The sequence below is a fragment of the Pholis gunnellus genome, assembly GCF_910591455.1.
Source record: "Pholis gunnellus genome assembly, chromosome: 8".
In the NCBI taxonomy this organism is placed as follows: Eukaryota; Metazoa; Chordata; class Actinopteri; order Perciformes; family Pholidae; genus Pholis; species Pholis gunnellus.
The window spans coordinates 21600853-21622421 of record NC_136534.1 but is presented as its reverse complement, the minus strand read 5'-3'; the positions used below and the strand labels follow the sequence as shown (position 1 = coordinate 21622421).

General features: G+C 39.2%; 4 protein-coding genes across 4 annotated transcripts; 3 read left to right on the top strand and 1 right to left on the bottom strand.

Annotated features, from left to right (window-relative positions):
* The first annotated feature begins 5590 nt into the window (after nt 1-5590).
* On the top strand, nt 5591-8663 carry LOC306699978 (uncharacterized protein). The gene is made up of 4 exons (XM_079164828.1): nt 5591-5761; nt 6732-6810; nt 7480-7579; nt 7673-8663. The coding sequence occupies exons 2-4, from the start codon at nt 6740-6742 to the stop codon at nt 8006-8008; spliced, it is 507 nt and encodes a 168-aa protein (XP_079020954.1). The 5' UTR covers nt 5591-5761; nt 6732-6739; the 3' UTR covers nt 8009-8663.
* A 1282-nt stretch (nt 8664-9945) lies between these two features.
* LOC306700516 (myelin-associated glycoprotein-like) lies at nt 9946-13998 on the top strand (the record flags this gene model as incomplete). The annotated part of the gene is made up of 5 exons (XM_079165547.1): nt 9946-10294; nt 10759-11058; nt 11167-11430; nt 12866-13029; nt 13966-13998. 5 exons carry the CDS (start codon nt 9946-9948, stop codon nt 13996-13998), a joined length of 1110 nt encoding a protein of 369 aa, XP_079021673.1.
* Nucleotides 13999-15255: 1257 nt separating this feature from the next.
* LOC306700515 (free fatty acid receptor 2) lies at nt 15256-16179 on the top strand (the record flags this gene model as incomplete). Its single annotated transcript, XM_079165546.1, has 1 exon — nt 15256-16179. The coding sequence occupies exon 1, from the start codon at nt 15265-15267 to the stop codon at nt 16177-16179; it is 915 nt and encodes a 304-aa protein (XP_079021672.1). The 5' UTR covers nt 15256-15264.
* Nucleotides 16180-16370: 191 nt separating this feature from the next.
* On the bottom strand, nt 16371-19078 carry lim2.5 (lens intrinsic membrane protein 2.5). The gene is made up of 4 exons (XM_079163860.1): nt 18898-19078; nt 17350-17499; nt 16951-17085; nt 16371-16565 (listed from the first exon to the last, which is right to left on the bottom strand). The coding sequence occupies exons 1-4, from the start codon at nt 19073-19075 to the stop codon at nt 16504-16506; spliced, it is 525 nt and encodes a 174-aa protein (XP_079019986.1). The 5' UTR covers nt 19076-19078; the 3' UTR covers nt 16371-16503.
* Nucleotides 19079-21569: the final 2491 nt, after the last annotated feature.

Sequence of the window (21569 nt, the reverse complement as noted above, 5' to 3'; positions counted from 1 at the left end):
CCACTAAGTGCCTCGATGATTATTTGGCGACAACACAGAAATATTTCTTGGACTTTATTAAACTTCGACAGGTACTCCAACGTAGCATATATATTTACGTTTTAGTGTAATCACAGTACACGATAACACAGTAACATGAGCAGATACACAAAGCAATGCAACAGAGCACTGCAATAAATACTAGAGATACTAGCTCTGTGTAGTTTTTGGGGGGGATGGTTTTGTATTGTGCTGTATTATATTTCCAGGTGTACTTTGTCTCTTAAAGGTACAGTACATAGGGACCATGTATGTCATCAACACAGCAAACGGCTGAACTGAGTGAACTCTTCTCTCACATTCTGAGGTTCATATGTAGAGCTGTTGAGTTGAACTGTTTCACATCATAACATGTTGTATTACTGTCTGCCTCCCTTACATGACAATAATTAACAGTTCTGTATTATTTTTCACTTTGTATGACTGATGTTCTCATGGATGCAGCTTTATTTTTATTACTTGCTTTCATTAAGTGTTGCATTAAATCATATTATAATTCAGTGTTGAATTGAATTTGACTGAGGATGAATCTGCTATCACCATATTTTTTTAAAGAAATGTAATAATTTACAAAGCTGCAAGATCTCTCTACTGTTTTATGATTATGTTAATTATCACGGGAAAGTTAATTGATTATATGTCATCGCCTTCTCCATCCAGATTCACTGGTCAGTCTGTAGATTATACTATCCAGTCTAGTTGGTGTGATTTCAGTATATAGTTTAAATATATTAATGTTTTATAATATCTGTGCAAATTGCTTTGACAATAAAGGCTCATTATAGGTTTTTTATTGTGTCTTCATCATTTGCAGAAATTCCCTTTACCAGGTTGGTAATGCAAACATGTTTCATTTTAGGCAAAAAGACTCAATATTTGGATAAAAAAAGAATATATATGTGTGTAAAGTAAAAGCTCGGTTTAGAACAAATGTGGGACTGTCTAAAATCATTTCTGATAAATACGTACATTTCATAGTCACACCCATGCTTCCTTCAGTGACTTCCTCATTTTCAAGTCTAGTTGTTTGAAAAAGCAGCACAACTTTTAAGGAACTTCACTTCTCTTCACATCTTCCATCTATCTGCTCGAAAGACCCGAAGAAAATGTAAGTCATCATCTCTTTTTATGACAAATATAAATCATCAAAACGGGTTTCAAATTAAATATTAAATACTTAAAACGTAAACATTGATTAAATATACTTTAATTAAAAGTAAAAATTAAAATAAATGTGTCTAAGGGGGCAACACGTTGAAACTTTTAAGTCGTCATGTGTTTGTGTTTTTGGACGTTGTTCCTTTTGAAAATATTTGCCTAAAACAATAACTCTGTTAATACATTTAAAGATATAAATAAAATAAACTGTTTGATCGTTGGTTTTGCGTTCAGCAATTACCTTCCTGTTTATCCATTTCATCATCATTTCTTCTTACAAGTTTTACAAGTTAAAATAAGCAGCATGTTGTTTCAGTGATAGACTGAATATTAAAGCATAACAAACAAGTATTTGTTTTTCTCTCACACTCAGTAGAAACACTAAACCAGTATTACTCTTTAGTTGAATATCTCCATCAACAGCTTTCATAAAAGCCTGGCAAATTAGTATAAACAATATTTAAAATTAGTAATGTTTAATTTAATTGTTCAATTGTGTGATTGTGTTGACACACCTAAAGTAATTTAATTTAGTTTGGATTCAGTTGAGTTTCATTGTCTCAGAATCACAAACAGTCTTCACATTGATGAAGATCAAGAAGAAATGCAGGCTCAGCAAAACATGTCTCCATCAGCAACCTCTGCAAATATTGCATTCAATAGTTGCCTCATTAATAAACCTTACTCTTAAAATCTTAAATAATCTTTCAATCGTAGTTAATTAGGGATGAAATGCTGTAAACATGTGAATTGTTTCATGTGTAATCTCCAGAGTTTCTGCCTCTCCTGACACACAGAGATGGCTGCAGCTCTGACTCTCCTTCTCATTGCTTCTCTGCTGCAAGGTGAGCTGAAGTTCATTCACATATTGAATCACTGAGTATTAAAAATGATCACAAACTATAACTACGCAATGTTAGTCAAGTATTCACACCACAGAACAACAGTATCTGTAATACATGCTGCAGCAAATGAAGAACACAGTGAGCTACAAAAGTGTTCTGCTTCCTTTTTCTTTAAACTTTAATCTGATGGCTGAATAATTTATTTAAACTAAACATCTAGAAAAATAAACACTGTGGGAACAAAGCAGAATCTTTACAGTCATGATTTTGGATTATTCTGTAAATAAGATATAGTGGTAAGATTTTAGCAAGTCAACCAAACAATAAAAAATCCTCATGACTGTAAAGTTTTATTCACTTGTTCTTATTCAAGATGTGTTTCTTGTGTTTCAGGTGCTCTGTGTGGAGAGTTTAAGGCATCTATGCTGCAGACTGTAGAGGTTCTTAAAGGATCCTGTGTGACCATCCCCTGCTCCTTTGAGATACCGGACACATACGAATCAAACTTAGATAACACATGTAGAGCAATGTGGATGAATGATTGGACAACTGTTGTGTTTAACAGCCGTAATGCACAAACAAGTACAATAAATGGAGAACTGAGAGGAAACTTGACAAGAAAAGACTGCACCACAACCCTGAACAACATACAAAACAGCAAAACATATATCTTCAGGCTGGAATGTGACTATCGCCTGATATATACTTTTCATGAACACATCTCTATTTCAGTCACAGGTATTAAAGTCTGTTTACTTACATTTCACTCATTCATCTCTCTTGTAGAACTGCTCTGACCTTGTTTTGCATTCATTGCATTTGTCAAATAGTGAACAAAATGGAGAACTGATTGTTTAGTGACTGGTTCAAATGTACCTTCTCACCAGATGATCGTCCCAGACCGACTCTGACTCCGTCAGCACTGAAGGTGAAGGAGGGAGCCTCAGTGAGTTTGACGTGCTCTGCTCCAGCTCCCTGTCTGTCTCATCCTCCAACTCTGACATGGACCCCCGACCTGGGTGAGAGTGTGAAGACACTGAAGGAGAATCAGGACAAAACTAAAGTCCAGACCTCTGTTGTGACCTTCACTGCCTCTAAAAACCATCACGGAGAGACAATCTCCTGTACGGCCACCTACAAGAAACACGATGGCAGCACTGAGTCAGCTGTTAATACAAGTTTAACAGCTGATATCTCATGTGAGTTAATTTAACCTCATTCATCGTAATTATAGATATTATAATTGAAATTATCTCGTCTCTTAGCTTTCTTTGACTTAGTTTGAATCAGGGCTGAAATAATTAGTCTATTAATCCATTAATCATGTGACAGAATAATAAATGTCAACAATTTTGATAAGGGATTAATAGTTTTAATGCGATTGATTGATTGGAATACGCCTCTGGAAAGGTTTGACGGGGATTTTTCAGTTTTACTACATTTTACAGACTGAAGTATTAATGTATTAAACGTAAAAGTAAATGTCAGAATAAATGATGAAGTAAGCTCCTTAGTTGCAGCTCCAGTTCAAAGGTCAAATTTGTGACTTTCAGAAGACACAGAAACATTAGAAACAGTAACTTTCATTCAAATGAGCTCCAGGATGAAAAATAAATCGTGAGAAATTGAAGTGCAGTGGAGAAAACTATTGCCAACATCATATGGTTTCCACAACTCTAAAATCTTGTTTATGCTTTACAATTTGCATATTAATTAGTATAGGCTTCAACACAGCTGGCTGGAAGTGCAGAAACAGCAGTAAGAGAGCTTTAAATTAGACTTTAGCAGCATGAATGAAGTGAATGTTCAGGTTGTCTGCAGCCTTCAATGGGTTGTTCCATGATGAACCAAGTCCGTTCACAAAAGGCAGAGCTGTGCTCTCTCGCTCTCTCTCTCCAATGATTCTGCATCAAGCTTTATCTCGTGCTGAGTCATCAAAGTGCAGTGGGTCGGATCCCCAAGAACAAGAAAATAAAGAGACCATAAATACATAATCTGCCTTTATTTCAAAACAAATACCAGATTATATTACTTCTATAAATTATGCAAATTATTTATTATTCATTTTTCAGATTCACCCAAAGACACCACCGTGTCAGTCCGTCCCTCTGGTCCAGTACCAGAGGGCAGTGATGTGACTCTGACATGCAGCAGTACTGCTAACCCAGCAGTAGAGAGCTACACCTGGTACAGAGCTGATGGAGCACAGGAGACTGTTGTTGGGACCGGACATATTCTAACCATTAAAGCATCTAAAGACGACAGTTCTTTTTTCTGCAAGACAGACAATATTATTGGAGCTGGACGTTCCAACCTCAGTCAAATAGATGTTCAGTGTATGTATCAAATTGTCAAACTGATCTTGTTCTATATGTCCTGAACATCTGATTTAATTAACATATTTAGTCATTATTTGGTTTATTTAAATGTTTATAGGATCCTATGTTTAGGATGTGAACATTTTCAATTTCAACGCCCAAGCGTGTTGTTATCAAAAGGACACTTTTTTATTCAATACTACTAGATTATCCTTTTTATGCTTCAATTCTCCACACGTTACTACAGGCCAGTCAATCAGTTACTGGTGGAAACTCGTTAAGTACTAGTTAATATTTTAAAATAATACTAGTTCCCATGTTGTATTTATACAGGTATTTGCACTTTGAAGTCAAATCTATTTGGGAAAGGAAGAGTTGCAAACTATCTCTCTGCCCAGCAGTCTTACAAACCAGAGAGGAGAAAACAAATATTAGTCTCAGCATACTGAATCTGTCTTTATTACAATACGTATATTTTAGAACTTACAAGAGACAACATAACATATACCAATAATATCTATATTTTGTTTTTCAGATTCACCCAAAGACACCACCGTGTCAGTCCGTCCCTCTGGTCCAGTACCAGAGGGCAGTGATGTGACTCTGACATGCAGCGGTACTGCTAACCCAGCAGTAGAGAACTACACCTGGTACAGAGCTGATGGAGCACAGGAGACTGTTGTTGGGACCGGAGCTGCTTTAAACATTAAAGCATCTAAAGACAACAGTTCTTTTTACTGCAAGACAGAAAATATTATTGGAGCTGGACGATCCAACCTCAGTCAAATAGATGTTCAGTGTAAGGATCACATTTTAAAGGTTTTATGTTACTTAAAGCCATATTTCGGTAAATTGGTTGAAATCGATTAGAAAGTTCTATCAAGTTATGAATTTATCCATCAAATGTTGTATTTAGGTTTCCATAAAGCTCTTCATTTTATCTACTTATTTATGTGGCTTCCTGCCACTGACTTTGACCCATTCCCAGTCGATGCTGTGATCGCTTTCTAATTGATATCATTTTTATTTCTGCTAACCTAAATGACTTGAGACTAAACTCGTCTGTCTTCTCTGAATGCATTGCAGTTGCTCCTCAGATCCTGTCCTCATCTGACTGCATCAAAGCTGCAGACCAGCTCAACTGTTCCTGCAGGACTTTGGGAAATCCTTCTCCCACTTTACTCTGGTATCTGTATGGGTCACCTGTCAATCACTCTGACACGTTTGTAATAAGCAATGAGCCTCTAAATGACACAGGTCTGTGGAGCATCATCACTGTGAATGGACCACATGAGAGGGATCTTTCCACCTTGCTCTGCCGCAGCTCCAACTCTCTGGGATCTGCTACTCAACGATTTTATGTCTACAGCCTTGAGCCTCAGACATCTGCAGAAAGTCAAGGTCTGTATTCTGACATTTTTTTAAATTTAGCTAATGACTACATATGTGCACACTGTAGTGCAGACCACCCATGGCTGACCACTGTTAGATCTATTTCTAGTATTTTCCATAATACCACATTGCTGCCTTATTTTTGTTTTGAATACTGAATCACAAAATGTCCCAAAAACTATATCTACTGTACTGCCACACAAACATTTTTAAACTTGATCCATCACACATTGTAACCAGTGCCTCAAGCAGGATAATGCATCTAAAGTTTGTATTTTCAACAATGCTTTACTGGTGTAAGCTCTTAAATGAAACCATGTATGCCTTCAGTAGGAGGTAAGGGCCAGGCTGTTCTTATAGAAGCGTTAGCGTTACTTCTCTTTATTGGCTGTCGTGTCTGCAACTTTACCATCAGTTCTCATGTCACCTTCTTAACTTAGTAGCGAGGTTTGTGGTGCCACCCATTTCTTCCTTTTTTTCAAGAGGTGCAAGGCTTGAAAGTACGTCATCTTATTGCAGAACACAGCAGCTAGTGGGACAGGCATACTCGCTCACACAGAATAAAGACTCTATTTATTATTATTTGTTATTACAAATGGGCCCGGGGACCACAAAGAGAGAGAGAGAGAAGGATAGAGCCTAACTAGAAAAGACTGTTTCTTTTAAAGCTATGAAGTTATTATTGTAAATTTCACACATTTCAAAATTGAGTGTTTGGGTGAGTGTGTGGAAATATCTGGTGTGACTCTTGGAGGTGTTAAAACACCCCACTTCCTCTTATCTAGTATGTTTTCATAACTTTTGAAATGACTCAAACCATACTTCTTTTGTGATAAAAGAAAGGTATTTACTTTGCAGTGTGTTTCATATGAACACATCACGCTGAATTCTTTTTACAGCATTCCAAGGTTTTACCACAACAATTATCTCTCTTGTCTGAGTTACTTCTTTATCTTTCATTGTCCCTTGTACGTTTCAGACGGAGTGATGTTGCTAGTTTTCATCGCCATCGTTGTCGCTCTACTTGTACTAGTATGTGTTTTGCTGTTTGTTAACAGGTAGGGTAACAGCTATTTATACAGTTATTGTAACTTTTACTTGGACCCTGTATACAATACTGACACTACGCAGCGTGTGTTTGGGTCTTCATCCATCAGAACTAATGTAACACTACATATTTGAGTTACAGTATGAGTGGACCAGGTCCTGAGGTCCACAAGCAACAAGCTATTGTCATCAAATTGCCCCTGCAATTACATTTTGTATCTATTAACACTGAATATCTGTTGACTACAGACAAAATAGTGTCGATACTATAGAATGAACTTTGCGTTTGTATTAGATAAATCCAGAGCCAACACATTATAATGGGTTTCATCAATCAGCACCCTGTTGACTGTAATTGCCATATTGATTTTCAAGACTATTCTCTGCTAACATATTATTGGGGATGTTCTTAATATTTGTTCTAACCCAAATGCAATTGGACCACATATGACTCTGCTTCTTGAAAGCTCTCTCAGTTGTTTTATTTCACTTCACAAACACTAAAATGCTGTTTGCGACGGCATTATGTTACAAAAGTTACAACATTCCCGTGAGACTATTTTATTTTAGCTTCCCCCTGTGATCAAAGCTATCATCCTGTTGATTAATACATGAGAAAACAAAGATGAATCAAATATACACATGTATTTGTAAGGTAAATGTTCTACTGTATTTTCCAGGGTTCAGAAGACTCGCCATGAACGTCTGAAGAGTCAGTGCGCCGGTGACACCGGCCCAGTCACAATGAGCCATCTTCTAGCAAGTCGAGAGCGAAATGAGGTACTCTCAGAGCCAGACAGTATTCTACTTTACGTAATAAAAGCGGATTAGCGGAGTATGTGTGCCATTGATGTTTTCTCTTTAATTGCATAGGTACCAAACACAGCAGAAGAGGACATCTATGTCAACAGCGATGAACTGACTTGCGCAGATGTCGCCCACCCTGCAACTGTCTCCGGGCCGAGCAGCACCACCTCGCCGGGCTCTGGACCAAAAAATGCAGAAGGAGCCCGCAAGAGCTCAGAGAAGGCGAACGACGAAGGCAAAGATGTGATTTACTCTACTGTGAACTTGAAGACCAAGAGCAAGAAGAAGAAGGCAGAAGACTCGATGGACGTGCATCAGCCTGGTAGCTCCTATCTGCAGGAGGAGATGTGCATGGAGGGAGGCGCGCTCAGAGGTTTTGTGAGCAACGCTCTGGAGATGTGAAGTCTATACGACAACATGGAGCCCAGAAATGTGCAGAAAGAGGTGGAAAGTGAATATGCTCAGGTTAAATTTAAAAACAAGCGTGCTGTGCATGAATAGATCACAGATCTATATTGCTGTGTCAAGTTTTGAAAGTCTTCCTCTCTTAAATGTATGTTTTCTTGTTTGTCAGCTATGACATGGACATTTTGACGATGGTATTATGTTCCTTTGTTTTTAAGTTTATGGAGTTTTTAAGATCTTGACAGACTTTTTGTGACTGAAGATATTTTGATCGCGTAATAACAATAATAATATTGATGATGAACAGTTTTCACAGTTTCTACTCTGTTAATGCTTGATAATATAAAATGCTGTATATTATGTTTCACTCTTATAATGATGTTGCCATGTGTAAATTGAAGGAGAAGCTCTGCTGTTTCACATTTATTTAGCAGTGTTGCCATGTTTTGATTAATTGTATTATTGTTAACATTTATTTTTTTGTTCAAACTGAAGTGGCTGTAGCTATTTGAGCACAAAGAAAGTGCAATTGGGAATATGTATTTTTGTTTTGTTTCTGCAAAAGTAACAAGCCTACATTCTTCTTTAGGACCATGTCATGTATGTAAGCCGAACGTTTCCAGCAATCTTCAATTTTGTATTAAATACATATTTTAAAGCTTGTCCCTGCTACTGTGTTTTAAACTTTTACTGTACAACAAGAGGTGTGAAGTGTCTAGTATGCCAGATTTTAGAAAACAGGAGAAGAGAGCCTCTCTTTCAGGCGATCTCGCCGTTCAGGCTGACTGCTTTAAATGAGCTCAGCAAGTTTCCTGTTTGAAACTGAATAGAACAGAGGGGGTGAGGAGGGGATTAGGGCTGTGGTAAAAAGGTAGACTTGTGCACAGTAACACATTAGTGGGCCATTGGAGACACATTCAGGCAGCAGCTCATCTGGCGAGGTAAGCGCTCTTATCAATATCACTCAAAGAAAAACATGAATCCAGCGACTTCTTTTTTTAATTCTCTTACAGGTGTTTGAGGCCTTTAAGTGTCAAAAACCTAATTTGAGTAACATTTGTTCCAGTTGCTGTGTTTCTGAAATCAAGGAGGTCAAAAGGTGACTCACTAAATTGTGTACAGCGACCGCTCTCTTCATGGGGACTGCTCATCTGCCTCGGCTGCTAAGCTTGTTTACTGGTAATATTTTACTTCATGTGTTTGTATCTCTGTTTTTGTTTCTGAGTAACATCTTAAACATAAGAAGATAATGCAATAAGCTAATATTTCAAATATTAGAGTCATCTTAAAATACCTAAATTCTGATAGTTTGTCCTAGATAAAACAAATTAATTTAGATATTACTGACCCTTCATTCTTACGAAGATTATTATTAGACACTGTTGTAGTACCCTTTCTGTTGAGTGGACTTCGGCCGACTTGTCACGACCTGAAACAAAAAGTCCTAATTGTGTAACGTACATTGCTGGATAATATTTTGTACTCAATAAGAAAGTATTTACAGCTTTCCTGATATTGTAAAAAGTACTGCCATACATAAACACTATATTTGCAATGCATATAAGAAAAAAGGTGATGTATGGTCCTAATGTGTTTTAATTAAGAAGAAAACTGACAATCCTGTGTCTGTGGCATCCAGTATGGTATAAGCAATAACGTTGTTTTCGAGAAGTCACTGTTTCTCTCATGTCGCTCTGGTATGTTCTAAATATTGCAGCCAAATACTGCATAATATAAATACTGCAGCCAACTCAGCTCTGTGGTTAATCGACTCAGACAGTAACGTCTTTCTGTGCAGAAGAACATTCAGTGGTGTCACGTATTTCAATTTCTCATTCGTCTCCAAAAGTAGCATCACAAAACAGAACAACCACAACTGATGTTGTCTCCTGTACTCCCCCCTCCCCCTCCTCTGACCCCACAAAGGCCTGTCAATGCTCCAGCAGGTGAGAAGCTGGAGCATCACTGTGCCCACAACAGTTATCGCTGTGGAGGGGAGCTGTGTTGTGGTGCCGTGTCAGACACAATCTCATTCTCGGGTCGCCTGGTACCAGTACCATAAAATACATTATCCTGTGGTGTATGACGGGCGCAACCCAACTAAAGTGGACCACCGGTTCCGAGGACGCACCTCTGTACTGGGTGAAGCTGCAGAGGGCAACTGCACCCTGATGATTAATAATGTGAAGAAAGCAGACAACAATCTTAAAGTTTATGTTTGGATCAACCCAGACTCTCAACCAGCTCAGAAATTCTATCTCCAAACTGTAACTATCATTGTTGGTAAGTAAGTATTTTGTAAACTTGAACTGAATTTAGGAAATCCAAGCCTGAATGCAAAAGAATTCAAAATTCAACGGTTTTCAGGTTAATAAAATATATACTGTGCGATACAAGAGTACCATGAAAAAAAACAGCAATTCTTCCTAACTCTTAACATTTTAGTACAGCGTCCAGGAAACACTACTGCACCTCAGTTCACTGCAGCTAAACCATCTTAACAAGACAGTTGTATTGCCATTATGGGCCCTTTATACTTGAACATGCATTTCCACATTATTAAGATGCTGAGAGCTACACAGTTACTAACCCTGAACACTTCCCCTCAACAAGCTGTGGTCAATGTAACCTTCACATACCACATGTCTGTAATATAGTTTCATTTACACGGTTGTTAATCTAGAAATACATTTTTTTTTTTATATTTTCCTATTTCCGTTCCGTCATCACTTTGCTTTGACTTCCAGAGAGAACAGCTCCCATAATCTCCATTCAGAAGCAAATGGTGAATGGGGACATTTTCCAGGCTAACTGCAGCGTTAAGTACTCCTGCCCTTTCTCACCTCCATCCCTTCACTGGAACACAAGTCCATTTCTAAAAAACTCCACTTCAACGGCCTTCAGTGAGAACGTGCAGGGCCAATGGTCGTACACAAAGACCCTTCACGGACTAGCCACGTATGAAATGCATAACAGCAAAATGTGCTGTTCTGCGAAGTTCAGAACCTTCACCACAGAAAGTCAACAAATAGCACTCAACATTTTGTGTAAGTGATACAGTTGTTTACCCGTTCAAAACACAATGAATGACAGAAGTACATTTTCTTGCCAGGGTTTACTGTTTTATTGTATGTTATAATTTCCTGTATCCACAGATGAACCTGTGATTGTGACCCTGACACTGGAGAAGGGGCCGATAGTGGAGGGTGGCAGCGTCACCATGGAGTGTGCGGCTGACTGTAACCCACAACCGCACACGTACATATGGCTCAAAAGACAGAGGGGTCAGAACAACAAAACAACTTCCACTGAGAGAAAAAGGCCCTTAAACAACGTCATGAGAGATACGTCTATCTTCTGCATCGCCGACAACGACATCGGCACAGGGAAGTCCCACTGGGTGGATCTGGATGTTCAATGTAAAAAAAAAAACCTACCTTCTATTTCCTTTATTGTGCCAGAATTTACTGAAATAATCTCAATTTAATGCGGGGATACAGAGATAGACATTCACACCACCAGAGAAATGTAACACTTAACAAGCAGCAGCACTTTGCGTGTGGGTCAGCCATTACAAAAGCATGCTCTGCAGGCAAACATTGCTCAAAGATGGCACTTATGTCTAGCTGAAGTTTGGGGAAATGTGTATTAAATGATGCACAGTCATGGATAAAAAGTCTGTTTATAATATTTCACTATAAAACATTGCACAGCTTCCGTGAACGGTTGAAACAACCTGTCACAGAATATACACATACATATACATATGCATGAGATACTGTCAGGCAGAGTGATGTAAGATTAGTTTAACATAAGGGGTGGGGTGTTAAGTTAAAGTTAGGTGGAGTAACAGTTCACACAGTTTGGCTATGAAACAGATTGCATCTATTCTCTCTCATATTTCAGCACCGGTTTGGTTGATTACTGTCCTAGTTTCACAGGTTCAATCTTGTTTTTTATGCCAACAAGGAGGAAAAGCAAAAAACATAAATTTGCATGGAAATTGTGAAACTCCATGTGCTTCAAACAATTGCATTAAAATCTCCAGGACAGCTAATAAGTGGATATTAAAACGACATTTAATTAGTTAGACACTTCTGTCGGAATAATGTCTTTCTTCAGCAGTTTACAGTTGAAGATGTTAACATGCAAAACGTATCGCTTTGATTTCCTTTATTTGTATTTTAAGTTACATTTTCTCTTTTTTAGGGCAGGTTTTTTGTCTTGATGAGAACCATCAATTTATGTAGTGGCTTCAGAAATTGTAATAAAAAAATGAATAATATATACATAAAAGGTAATGATACAAATCTTGGAACTCTAAACTTGATAATGCCGGGACAATAACTTTATGAAATCTTACATGACTGAAGTTAGGCCCTTCCATCTCCACTGCTTGCAAAATGTGAGGCGTTCTCTGTGCACAAATAAAGAGAGGAGGAAACTACAGTGAAAAATACTCCGTTCCAAGCAAAAGTCCTGCTTTCAAAATCTTTCTTAATTAAAAGCACAAAAGTATTTGCATCAAAATATACAAAGGTATCCTCACTATGCAGATGATGTATTTTTTTCGACAATTGAATTACTTTATTTACTGTTGGGTTGATAGTGATTGCATTTTTTTGTATAAACAAGCTGAATTTGCAGTAACTGAAGCTTTCAGACTAATGTAGTGGAGTAAAAAGTGAAATGTTTCCCTCTGAAATGTAATGGGGTTGAAGTGTGAAAATAGCATAAAATGGAAATACTCGCGTAAAGTACAAGAACATCCCAATATTAGTTACAATCCACCACTGCAGTCAATTCAAGATGTCAGAGAGGTTTGATTACTTGTCAATCTTTCCATCTTTCTAGATGCCCCAGTGATCCTGCCCGAGTCCTCCTGCCACCTGACAGGGGAAGTTCTAAAGTGTGTCTGCCGGGCTGAGGCCTCCCCTAATGCCGCTATATTCTGGACCATTGATGGATATGACACTCTTCCATCCTCCTTCAGCATTGTTTCCACAAATACCAAAAAAGTAGTCTCTGGTGGAATGTATGGCCCAGCTCAAAGCCAATCTAACATATCTTGCACAGCCACAAACTCCCTGGGCAGCGACACCAAACAGCTGTCTGTACACTTCTCCAAAACATGTAAGTTACTGTTTGCCGTTTCCCAAACTGTACACTCAAAAGCAGACTAGATCATATGTACTAATCACGCTGTTTTCCATTTGCAGCCTCTTTGTGGCTGTCAGCTTTAATGCTCCCAGTGATTGGTTTGCTGTTTGGGTCTGCGATTTTCCTTTACAGAAAACATTCTGAAAACAGGTTGGTAGACTTCACTCTGCTGTGATTAATATTTTTTGATGGTTATCATATTACCCATAGAGCACCGACATCGAGCTTTGTGTGCAAAACTGGTATCCTTTTCAGGGATGAAACTGGAATTTATACTTGAGAATGATTTATTTCAAATTTGCTGAATTCAAATCGCATCTTTTTTTCTTTTTAAGGCCACAAAGTTCACCAGACAATGTCCGACAAGAACAAACACACAGCAGTCTTCAAATGTAAGTGAACTCATTTATTCTCAATATCAGCACACGCATTTGTCTTTATGTACTGATATAATATTGCCATCAGATCACAAGATGAGGACGCGCAATCGAGACCATGCAGACGCGGGAGTAACCCTGAGGTGGACAGACTTTCCTGTGTTTATGACAATGAATTTGTGGACGAAATGAGCAGAGGGTTACAGCACATGTACGTAGCAGCCCCCCAGAGAGAAGGCACAATACAGCCACAGGCCAAGGTGCAGTGAATGTGACTGAAGATCAAATCTAGGCCGTGGTTCACAACTGTTTTGTCTCACATTGAGTGTCATTTCCCAATCTTTCAAGATTTTTGTTCTGTTGTTGTATTGCTCATGCATTGAGAATTATTAAAACTTTACTTCTGGCTTCCCACAGAGTGTGGATTTCAACACAGATGACTACTGCTGATCAGAGGGCATCTTCCGCTGCTGCTCTCACATAGTAGGGTCCCTACAGCCCAACTTAAGTGCATTGAATAAAACAACTGATTGGTGCCACATTCGTGTGCTGCGTAGTTTCCTGTATAAAGGGGTCCATGTTTATTTCTGCTGCGGTGGTAACTGATGCTCATGTAAATAGTGTAAGAGGAAATCAACATTCAAGCTGTTCCCAAGCAACAGAGAGCGGATCTGCTGTCGGGTAGGACTACACGTCTACTCTTCTACGTTATGTTGCTGAAAGATTTCTCAGATTTCTTTCTAATGATGTCACTATGGGGTAAAAAAAAAGGACATCCTAAATTGAATGTCTGTGTGGAAGAATAATTTGTTAACCTAAATTGATGCTCTGAGTTTGTGGTGTAGGCGTAACTTTGAATAAATGCAGGCTTATTGCTTGGTGAAATCCAAACTTAATTATGTCAGAGTTTATTCCTGCAGAGACCTAGTGGGAGGAAGCGCTTTATCGACAATATGAAAGTCAACATGAGCGTGAGTTTTGCATTTCAGTTAATATTAACCAAATGGTGTCTGCAAACTGTTCAGTATAAAAGAGGGGAGAGCAGTGAGTCGTACTGGGGCTGGAACCGTCTTATGTATCAGCTCATCTTTGAACTCAGGAGTTATAAACGCTTGTCTTGTTTTTTTTGCCTTAATATTTTGAAAACTTCTACTTGTAGGTAAGTAAATATGTTTATTTATCAAACCTAACATTGCAGGTGCTTTTTGAAATTCCACATCTGGTGTTCTTCCTGTTTGTTCTGTGATCGGAGTCATGAAAAGCCATTTCCTAACTCGCTTTATTAAATCTCATATACAATAAAAGTCACCTGCAAACACATGAGAAACTGCAAAGTAAAGTGTTTGACCACATGGAGAAATTGCTGGTGTAAATAAAGCCACAACTGCACCAAATGTAATCATTGTGTTGGTGTCTAGTGACTATTACCGTCTGTATATGTGCAGTTATTACCTCACAATCGATTTTGAATTGATGGCAGATTCCAATTGTGTGACTTTAAGATGATGAGGTTGTTAGAAGATGTTTTATATTCCCTAATAATCTCTGTTTATTATGTATCAGAAACAAGTTGAATGTTTCTTATTTGGACCAAATAAAACTTCACTGATTTACCATTATTGTCACTGCTACAAAATAATCTGTAGGTTTGAACCACCTGTCTCTGTTATTTTATCATTTTGATTGCTGTTTGTTTACTTCCTTTGGTTTAGGGCAATGGAGTCAATGGTGTGGAGTGAGATCATTCTCTCAGTTTACATCATTTCCTTCCTCATAGGCCTGCCGGCCAACCTCCTGGCTCTCTACGCCTTCAGCGTTAAGATCCACTCCAAGCCACTTCCAACAGACATCCTGCTGCTCAATCTGATTGTCTCTGACCTGCTCTTTTTGATCACCCTGCCTCTCAAGATGCACGAGGCAGCGTCAGGCATGCAATGGCATTTGCCAATCTTACTGTGCTCCATCACCTCCTTCACGTTCTTCTCCACGATCTACACCAGCTCCCTGCTGCTGATGGCGGTCAGCGTGGTTCGCTACATCGGTGTAGCTTTCCCCGTCGCCTATCATCGGCTGCTCAAACCTGTGTACGCGGTAGTCATCAGTGCTGCTATTTGGCTAGTTTCGTCCGCACACTGCAGCATCACTTTCATCACCCTGCACCACCCATCCGTCACCAACAACTCCAATGTCTGCTATGAGAACTTCACTGAGAAGCAGTTGGAGATCCTCCTCCCTGTACGCTTGGAGTTTTTCTTTGTGCTCTGCCTTGCACCTCTTCTAATTTGTGTTTTCTGCTACTTGCGCTGCATTATGATCCTGTACAGCCGCCCCAGGATATCCCGGATGCAGAGGAAGAAGGCCATGGGCATGGCCTTGGGGACTCTAGCTGTGTTTCTCATTTGTGTGCTGCCATACAACTTCTCTCATTTAATGGGTTACTTCAAGGGTGAGAGCCCGAAATGGAGGCACTACACATTGCTGCTTAGCACCTTCAACACCTGTATTGATCCCATCATCTTCTACTTTTCCTCCTCCTCTTTCCGCTGCACAAGCAAAAAGTCAATTTTCAGGAAGCACGTACTCACCGTTTCAGGATTAGAAATTCAGCCCGCAAGCATTAGCAGAATGTAAAATACATGTCCATACAATATGTACATATAATGATGTATATCAGAATGTGTAATGCTGTGCAGTTCACTGCATTTACCAGACAATCTAGACCTTGCTGGTTACATGTCCACAAAAAACATTTAGTTGCTATGGGGGATCTAATCCTGCTCAAAGGGACTGAGTTGCTTTCCATACCAAACAATCATAGATTATTTTATGACAAAAACATAGGACATGTTTCGTGCATTTGCAAAATTCCAAATTTTATTATTTTACAGTGAATTCTCTATCTTGCAATGGGAATTGATATCCTTTGCACCCTTGACACGTTATCTCCTGTTTACTTTAACGTGGGCCAGCCACTCTTCTGCACTCATGCATTCTGTAGGCACACATGTAGAATATACCTGCAAAACAAAACACAGGACAAATGTCGTTTGATTACCACGGAGTACACAGACACATCAAGTACAAGTCAATGGTGTGAACAAATGTTAGATTGAAAATGTATAGTGGACATTTTAATCAGTGCAAAGCTGATGAGATGAGATGTAGTAACTGATGAATTTATGTACATATAAATGAAAGTGTTCCTGTGAAAGCATTGATTGGTGTTATCATGATTTGTTTTTTGAGATTTGACAGAACTGTTGAACAAATTTGGAATATTAACTTTTTTCCTTGGTCTGCAATAACTGTGTATAATATTCACATATTCACAACTGATTTTGCTTCCTCTCAGCAAGAAATAGTTACACCGAGCTCTACTGCACTCTTTTATTATTAACAAACCTGCAAAGAAGGTCATGAGCAGAGCCACCCAGCCTAGTATGTAGGACCAAGAGAAGCGCCAGTCACCAAAGCGCTTGCCCAGGAAGTTCACAGTCACTCCAGTGTAAATGGCCATTGCAAGCAGAACAAAGAGAGCTGGCATGGTGGACAGAGAGTGGCACATATTAAAACAAATATTTGTGAGAGTAAAGATCATATTAGTTGGAAGTCACAAGGTACACCTGCTATAAAGCTGCTCATATTTGTCTGGGATTTACATGATATGAAAATTCAACAAATACAAAACGTAATTTATGGCAGATGTGATATAAAAAACTAAATGAATGGACGCCATTTGGTTGCATTTCATCTATAGCAGAGAGTCCGAATGAATCTGAATCCACTGTATGCAGAACTCACTTGAAACAAAGAACATGATCCCAGCAGCAAATGAGCGGTTGAACCTCTCAAAGGCCGAGAAGTGGGCAAAGGAGAGGATTCCTGCGATGATGCCAGCAAAGCATGACATGGCAGAGAGGATCATGAAAGCACGAGTGGCATTCCAGTAGGCTGACAAGGGAGAGAACATACTATAAACATATGTGCAGGAAGATAAATAAAAACATATAAACCTTACATTTGATATGAACTGTTTTTATACCAAAAAAGGACTCAATGTCATTAGAAAATTGACTGGAAAGGAATCTATTTTCTACTATTTCTATTGACCCCTTAAACTGGAACTGAGACATTTTATTCCACATAACTTTTGAGTTTGAAAATTGTTTCAGTGCACTGCTGGACTCACACAGCAGCCATCATTAACAGTGTCTTGCCGTTTGAAGCCAAGCAATCAGAAAACAGTAAAGGTATACGTATAAAGTGAAATTTACAGTCAACTGTCGTCAACTAGCCAAGTTGCACAGGGAAGTGAATTTACTCAAGAAGAATTTGAAGTACAATTTTGCTCATCGTATCAATCAAGGGTCTGTCAATTGATCAGTCCACAACTTTGGTACATAAAATATCTGCTATAGGATGGTTTTCTTTAACATTCTCCATATAAATTGATGATTTCCAGACAAAGCATCCTTATGACTTTGGGGATCCCCTCGTTCTTTCCTCTAGTGCCATCATCAGGCCAAAATGTAACTTTGTTTTTTTTACCAAATACCTGCAAAAAGAATGACATTCCCATCAGCCTCATCTGTAATTTGTATTTAGAGCTAATTAGCAAATTGAAGCATGCGACACGCTAAACTAACTTGGTGAACATGGTAAACATTACACCTGCTTAGCATCAGCATTTTAGCATGTTAGCATTGTCATTGTGACCAACATTAGCATCTAGCTCAAAGCTTGACGGCTAAACACAGGCTCACAGAGCTAGCATGGCTGTAGACTCTTAGTCTTGTTAAAGGTCTTGTAGAGTTTAGGATTTGGCACCAATCTTGGTTGTATATTGCAATCAGCTGAAACCTCTCCCGTGTGCCAAGCGTGTAGGAGAATTACGGTGGCAGACGGGAAAACGCAAATTTCCCTTTCTAGAGCCTTCTATTTGGTTTGTCCATTCTGGGCTATTGTAGAAACATGGCGGCCGGCTCCGTGAAGAGGACCCACTCCGTATGTAAATATAAACGGCTCATTCTAAAGTAACACAAAGACAACTATTCTTATTTTCAGGTGATTATAGTCTAAAGAAAACATATTGTATTCCATTTCTATCAATACCTCCCCAGAAATGTTCCACACTGTTCCTTTAGGTGAAAGATATTTGTCAATATTTCTTTCACTATTGTTGCTGTCGTCACCTCAAGAACTTTTGGATTTGGCACTAAGTTAGGACACTCATTATAATCACCAGTGTATTCAGATAAGTAAACCTAGAATATAGTGTGAGTTGCTGTGCCTCAGGGAGACCCAATGGTTTATTATTTAGGTGTCCAAATAAAATATTTTCCCACTTACCAATGCTGTCAGTCTGCATGTAACACTTGCCAGACATGCAGTACCTCCAAAGGCCCTGATGGGCAAAGCTGCCAGACAGACGGTACTGCATCCAGTAGTCTGTGGCTGTGGAGACCACCAACAGGATGTTCCCCACGATGGCACAAAATAGGCCCCCTCCCATGAAGCTGTGCATCATGAGTGACACTATGACAGCGGTTAAGGCTCACGCACTGTGCAAAAAGAGAAGAAGACGGGAGTCAGTATAGTCATTTTATAACACAAGGATTGTAGCTTTGGTTTTAATGTTTAGTAAGTAGGAAATGGATTAAGGAGACAGGAATGGCCGGAAGGAGTGTATGCAGGAAAATGAGTTGCCACAGGTGAAAATGGGGGCTTATCTCTGAGCCACAGTAAGGGCACCATGATTTCAGTATCTAATGAAGGAAAGATATTCATTTACATTTCCTGTTTTGATTCACCCTTCAGGACTAGGGGTTAAAACAAGATTCCTCCTGATACACACCATCTACTCTAACCATTACTTCACCGCCAGGCAAACAATGTCAATTTGTACCACTACATTCCCTCAAAGACGCAGGTTACTCCTTCTTGTAGACTATTTTTGGGAGGGTAAAGTAAAGAAATGTGAGGTCAACATCAGTTATTTTTGTCATATGAATATGACACACTAGGCAACATTTTCAGTTCTTCATTCAAAGAAGATGCTGCCCAAAGATACATGAGGATGTCAGAGAAATGTGTATATATGGAAATATATATCAGCTTGTCTTGACTACGCAGTTAGCTGTAACAACAAAGCACAGAACTGATCATGAGAGCTGCTGAGCAGAGCAATCATACCAACCACAAAACAATCAGCTCATAGCAACATGTGCTCTCTCTCTCTCTCTCTCTCTCTCTCTTTGTTTGAACATGTTTTTTATACTGCAGTTAAACAAGCCAAGTATGTTAATTTCCTGGTCCAACCACATAAAACCAGGAATCCGAAAATATCCTACGAACACCACAGTCAACCCACACATAACTCACTATTCGTTGGAAGATGGTGACGGTTGATACAAACAAATTCAATATTGAAGAAGGTTTTAAAATGAGGACAATGACAAAAAGCAATGGGGTATTTTTGGGGTGAATTAGTCCGGCACCTCATAGATAACCCTAAATAAACAAGTTAAACCCCGGTACATGTATGTAGCTGCACTGACTGTAAATAGCCATAATCTAAACACAGTGATATGACCCTAGCCAAATAAATCAGCATTTCACATCAGTTCATGTCAAACATCTGTGTCAACCAGGTGGAGGGTCTGAACACCATTTATCACATGACAGGAGCCAGACAAATCTCAAATCTCAAGTTCGGCACATGATCCTGTGAAATGCATCATGAAGTAAGTCAAATGAATCCTATAGGGATAATGTTGTAATACTTCAGATTTTGAACAAAACAACACATCTAACTGACATTAATACAAAATCACATGGTGAAGGCCCTCCAGGCCCACCAGTGAGGCACACACTCATTAGTTAGCATGCCATGATACGCATTCTACTTTATTTCATTTACTCCACATTCTTGCCATCCAAGTGGCTTCAGCAATTAACAGAAGAACCCGGCATCATCTTACCTGAATTCCTCAGGATAAATTCAACCCTCTTAAGTATCAGCCTTTCCTCAGGGAAAGAGTGAGAGAGAGAGTGCAAGCCAGGAGTGAGCGAAACGTCAAAGAGGAAGCCCTAGGCTGAATTCCAAAAAGTTATCCCCTCCACTTTTCTGTTGATGGAGGCAAAATCCTTTAAAACAATCGGCACAGAACAAATGCACTTGAGCTGCTGGGCCAAAAGCCACGTGACTCTTTCACACTGAACTACATGGGAGTATTTGTGGGGGGGGGGGTGGGGGGGGGGGGGAGGGGTGATGGTGTTGGATGGGGATGGGGGAGGGTCTGGGATAGGAGGCCGCTGCGCCGCAGTCCGCATCTGTTGTTCTATTAGGCGTTCTGGAACTGTGGATGTGCAAAGGCTTGCAGTACTGCTTTGGTCAATGGAACATGCTGAAGCGCACACTTTCTTTCAGGGCGGTTGGGGTGTGGTCATGGACACACACACACACACACACACACACACACACACACGCTTAGAACAGACACATGACCAAAGAGCTGCTTAATGCTTAGCACTCTGAATGTGTAATGACGTTGTGAAAACACTGATAGTAAAAAAAAAGCTGCCCAATACTGCGTAATACACATTACACTTAAAAATTGTTCACCTATAGTATTTACAATATTAGTATTAACACTTTAAACTATTTGGCATGCATCAACATCATTTACACGGCTTGCACACTTTGTCAAAACAGTCACAGCTGCCACAATAGGTGGGTTATCGAAGGTTATTTAAGTGATACGAGCACGGCTAATTACATGTCAGATAATCAGTGTTAATACTCAGAGAGCTGTGCCCTGTGGGACACCTGAGCAGCCATTCCATCTTTTGTAATTAACTGCCTAATTAGTCTATTTTTGTAAGTCATGTCATTTATTTGACAATGCGATAAAAATGTGCAACCTGCCTGCAACATAAATATCATGAAAGATTTAAAAAACCCAAGGTGAAAGGCTTATTTTTTATTGTGGATGCATTGTATATGAGTCAAACAAAACTAG

Coding starts and splice junctions, on each gene's coding strand:
- lim2.5 (XM_079163860.1), bottom strand. CDS start 19,075: ATGATGCACAGCTTCATGGGAGGGGGCCTATTTTGTGCCATCGTGGGG. Junction 17,500..18,897: donor CATGCAGACTGACAGCATTG/GTAAGTGGGAAA, acceptor CTCCCTTGTCAG/CCTACTGGAATGCCACTCGT. Junction 17,086..17,349: donor GATCATGTTCTTTGTTTCAA/GTGAGTTCTGCA, acceptor CCACCATGCCAG/CTCTCTTTGTTCTGCTTGCA.
- LOC306699978 (XM_079164828.1), top strand. CDS start 6,740: ATGTTGCTAGTTTTCATCGCCATCGTTGTCGCTCTACTTGTACTAGTA. Junction 6,811..7,479: donor GTTTTGCTGTTTGTTAACAG/GTAGGGTAACAG, acceptor TGTATTTTCCAG/GGTTCAGAAGACTCGCCATG. Junction 7,580..7,672: donor CAAGTCGAGAGCGAAATGAG/GTACTCTCAGAG, acceptor TTAATTGCATAG/GTACCAAACACAGCAGAAGA.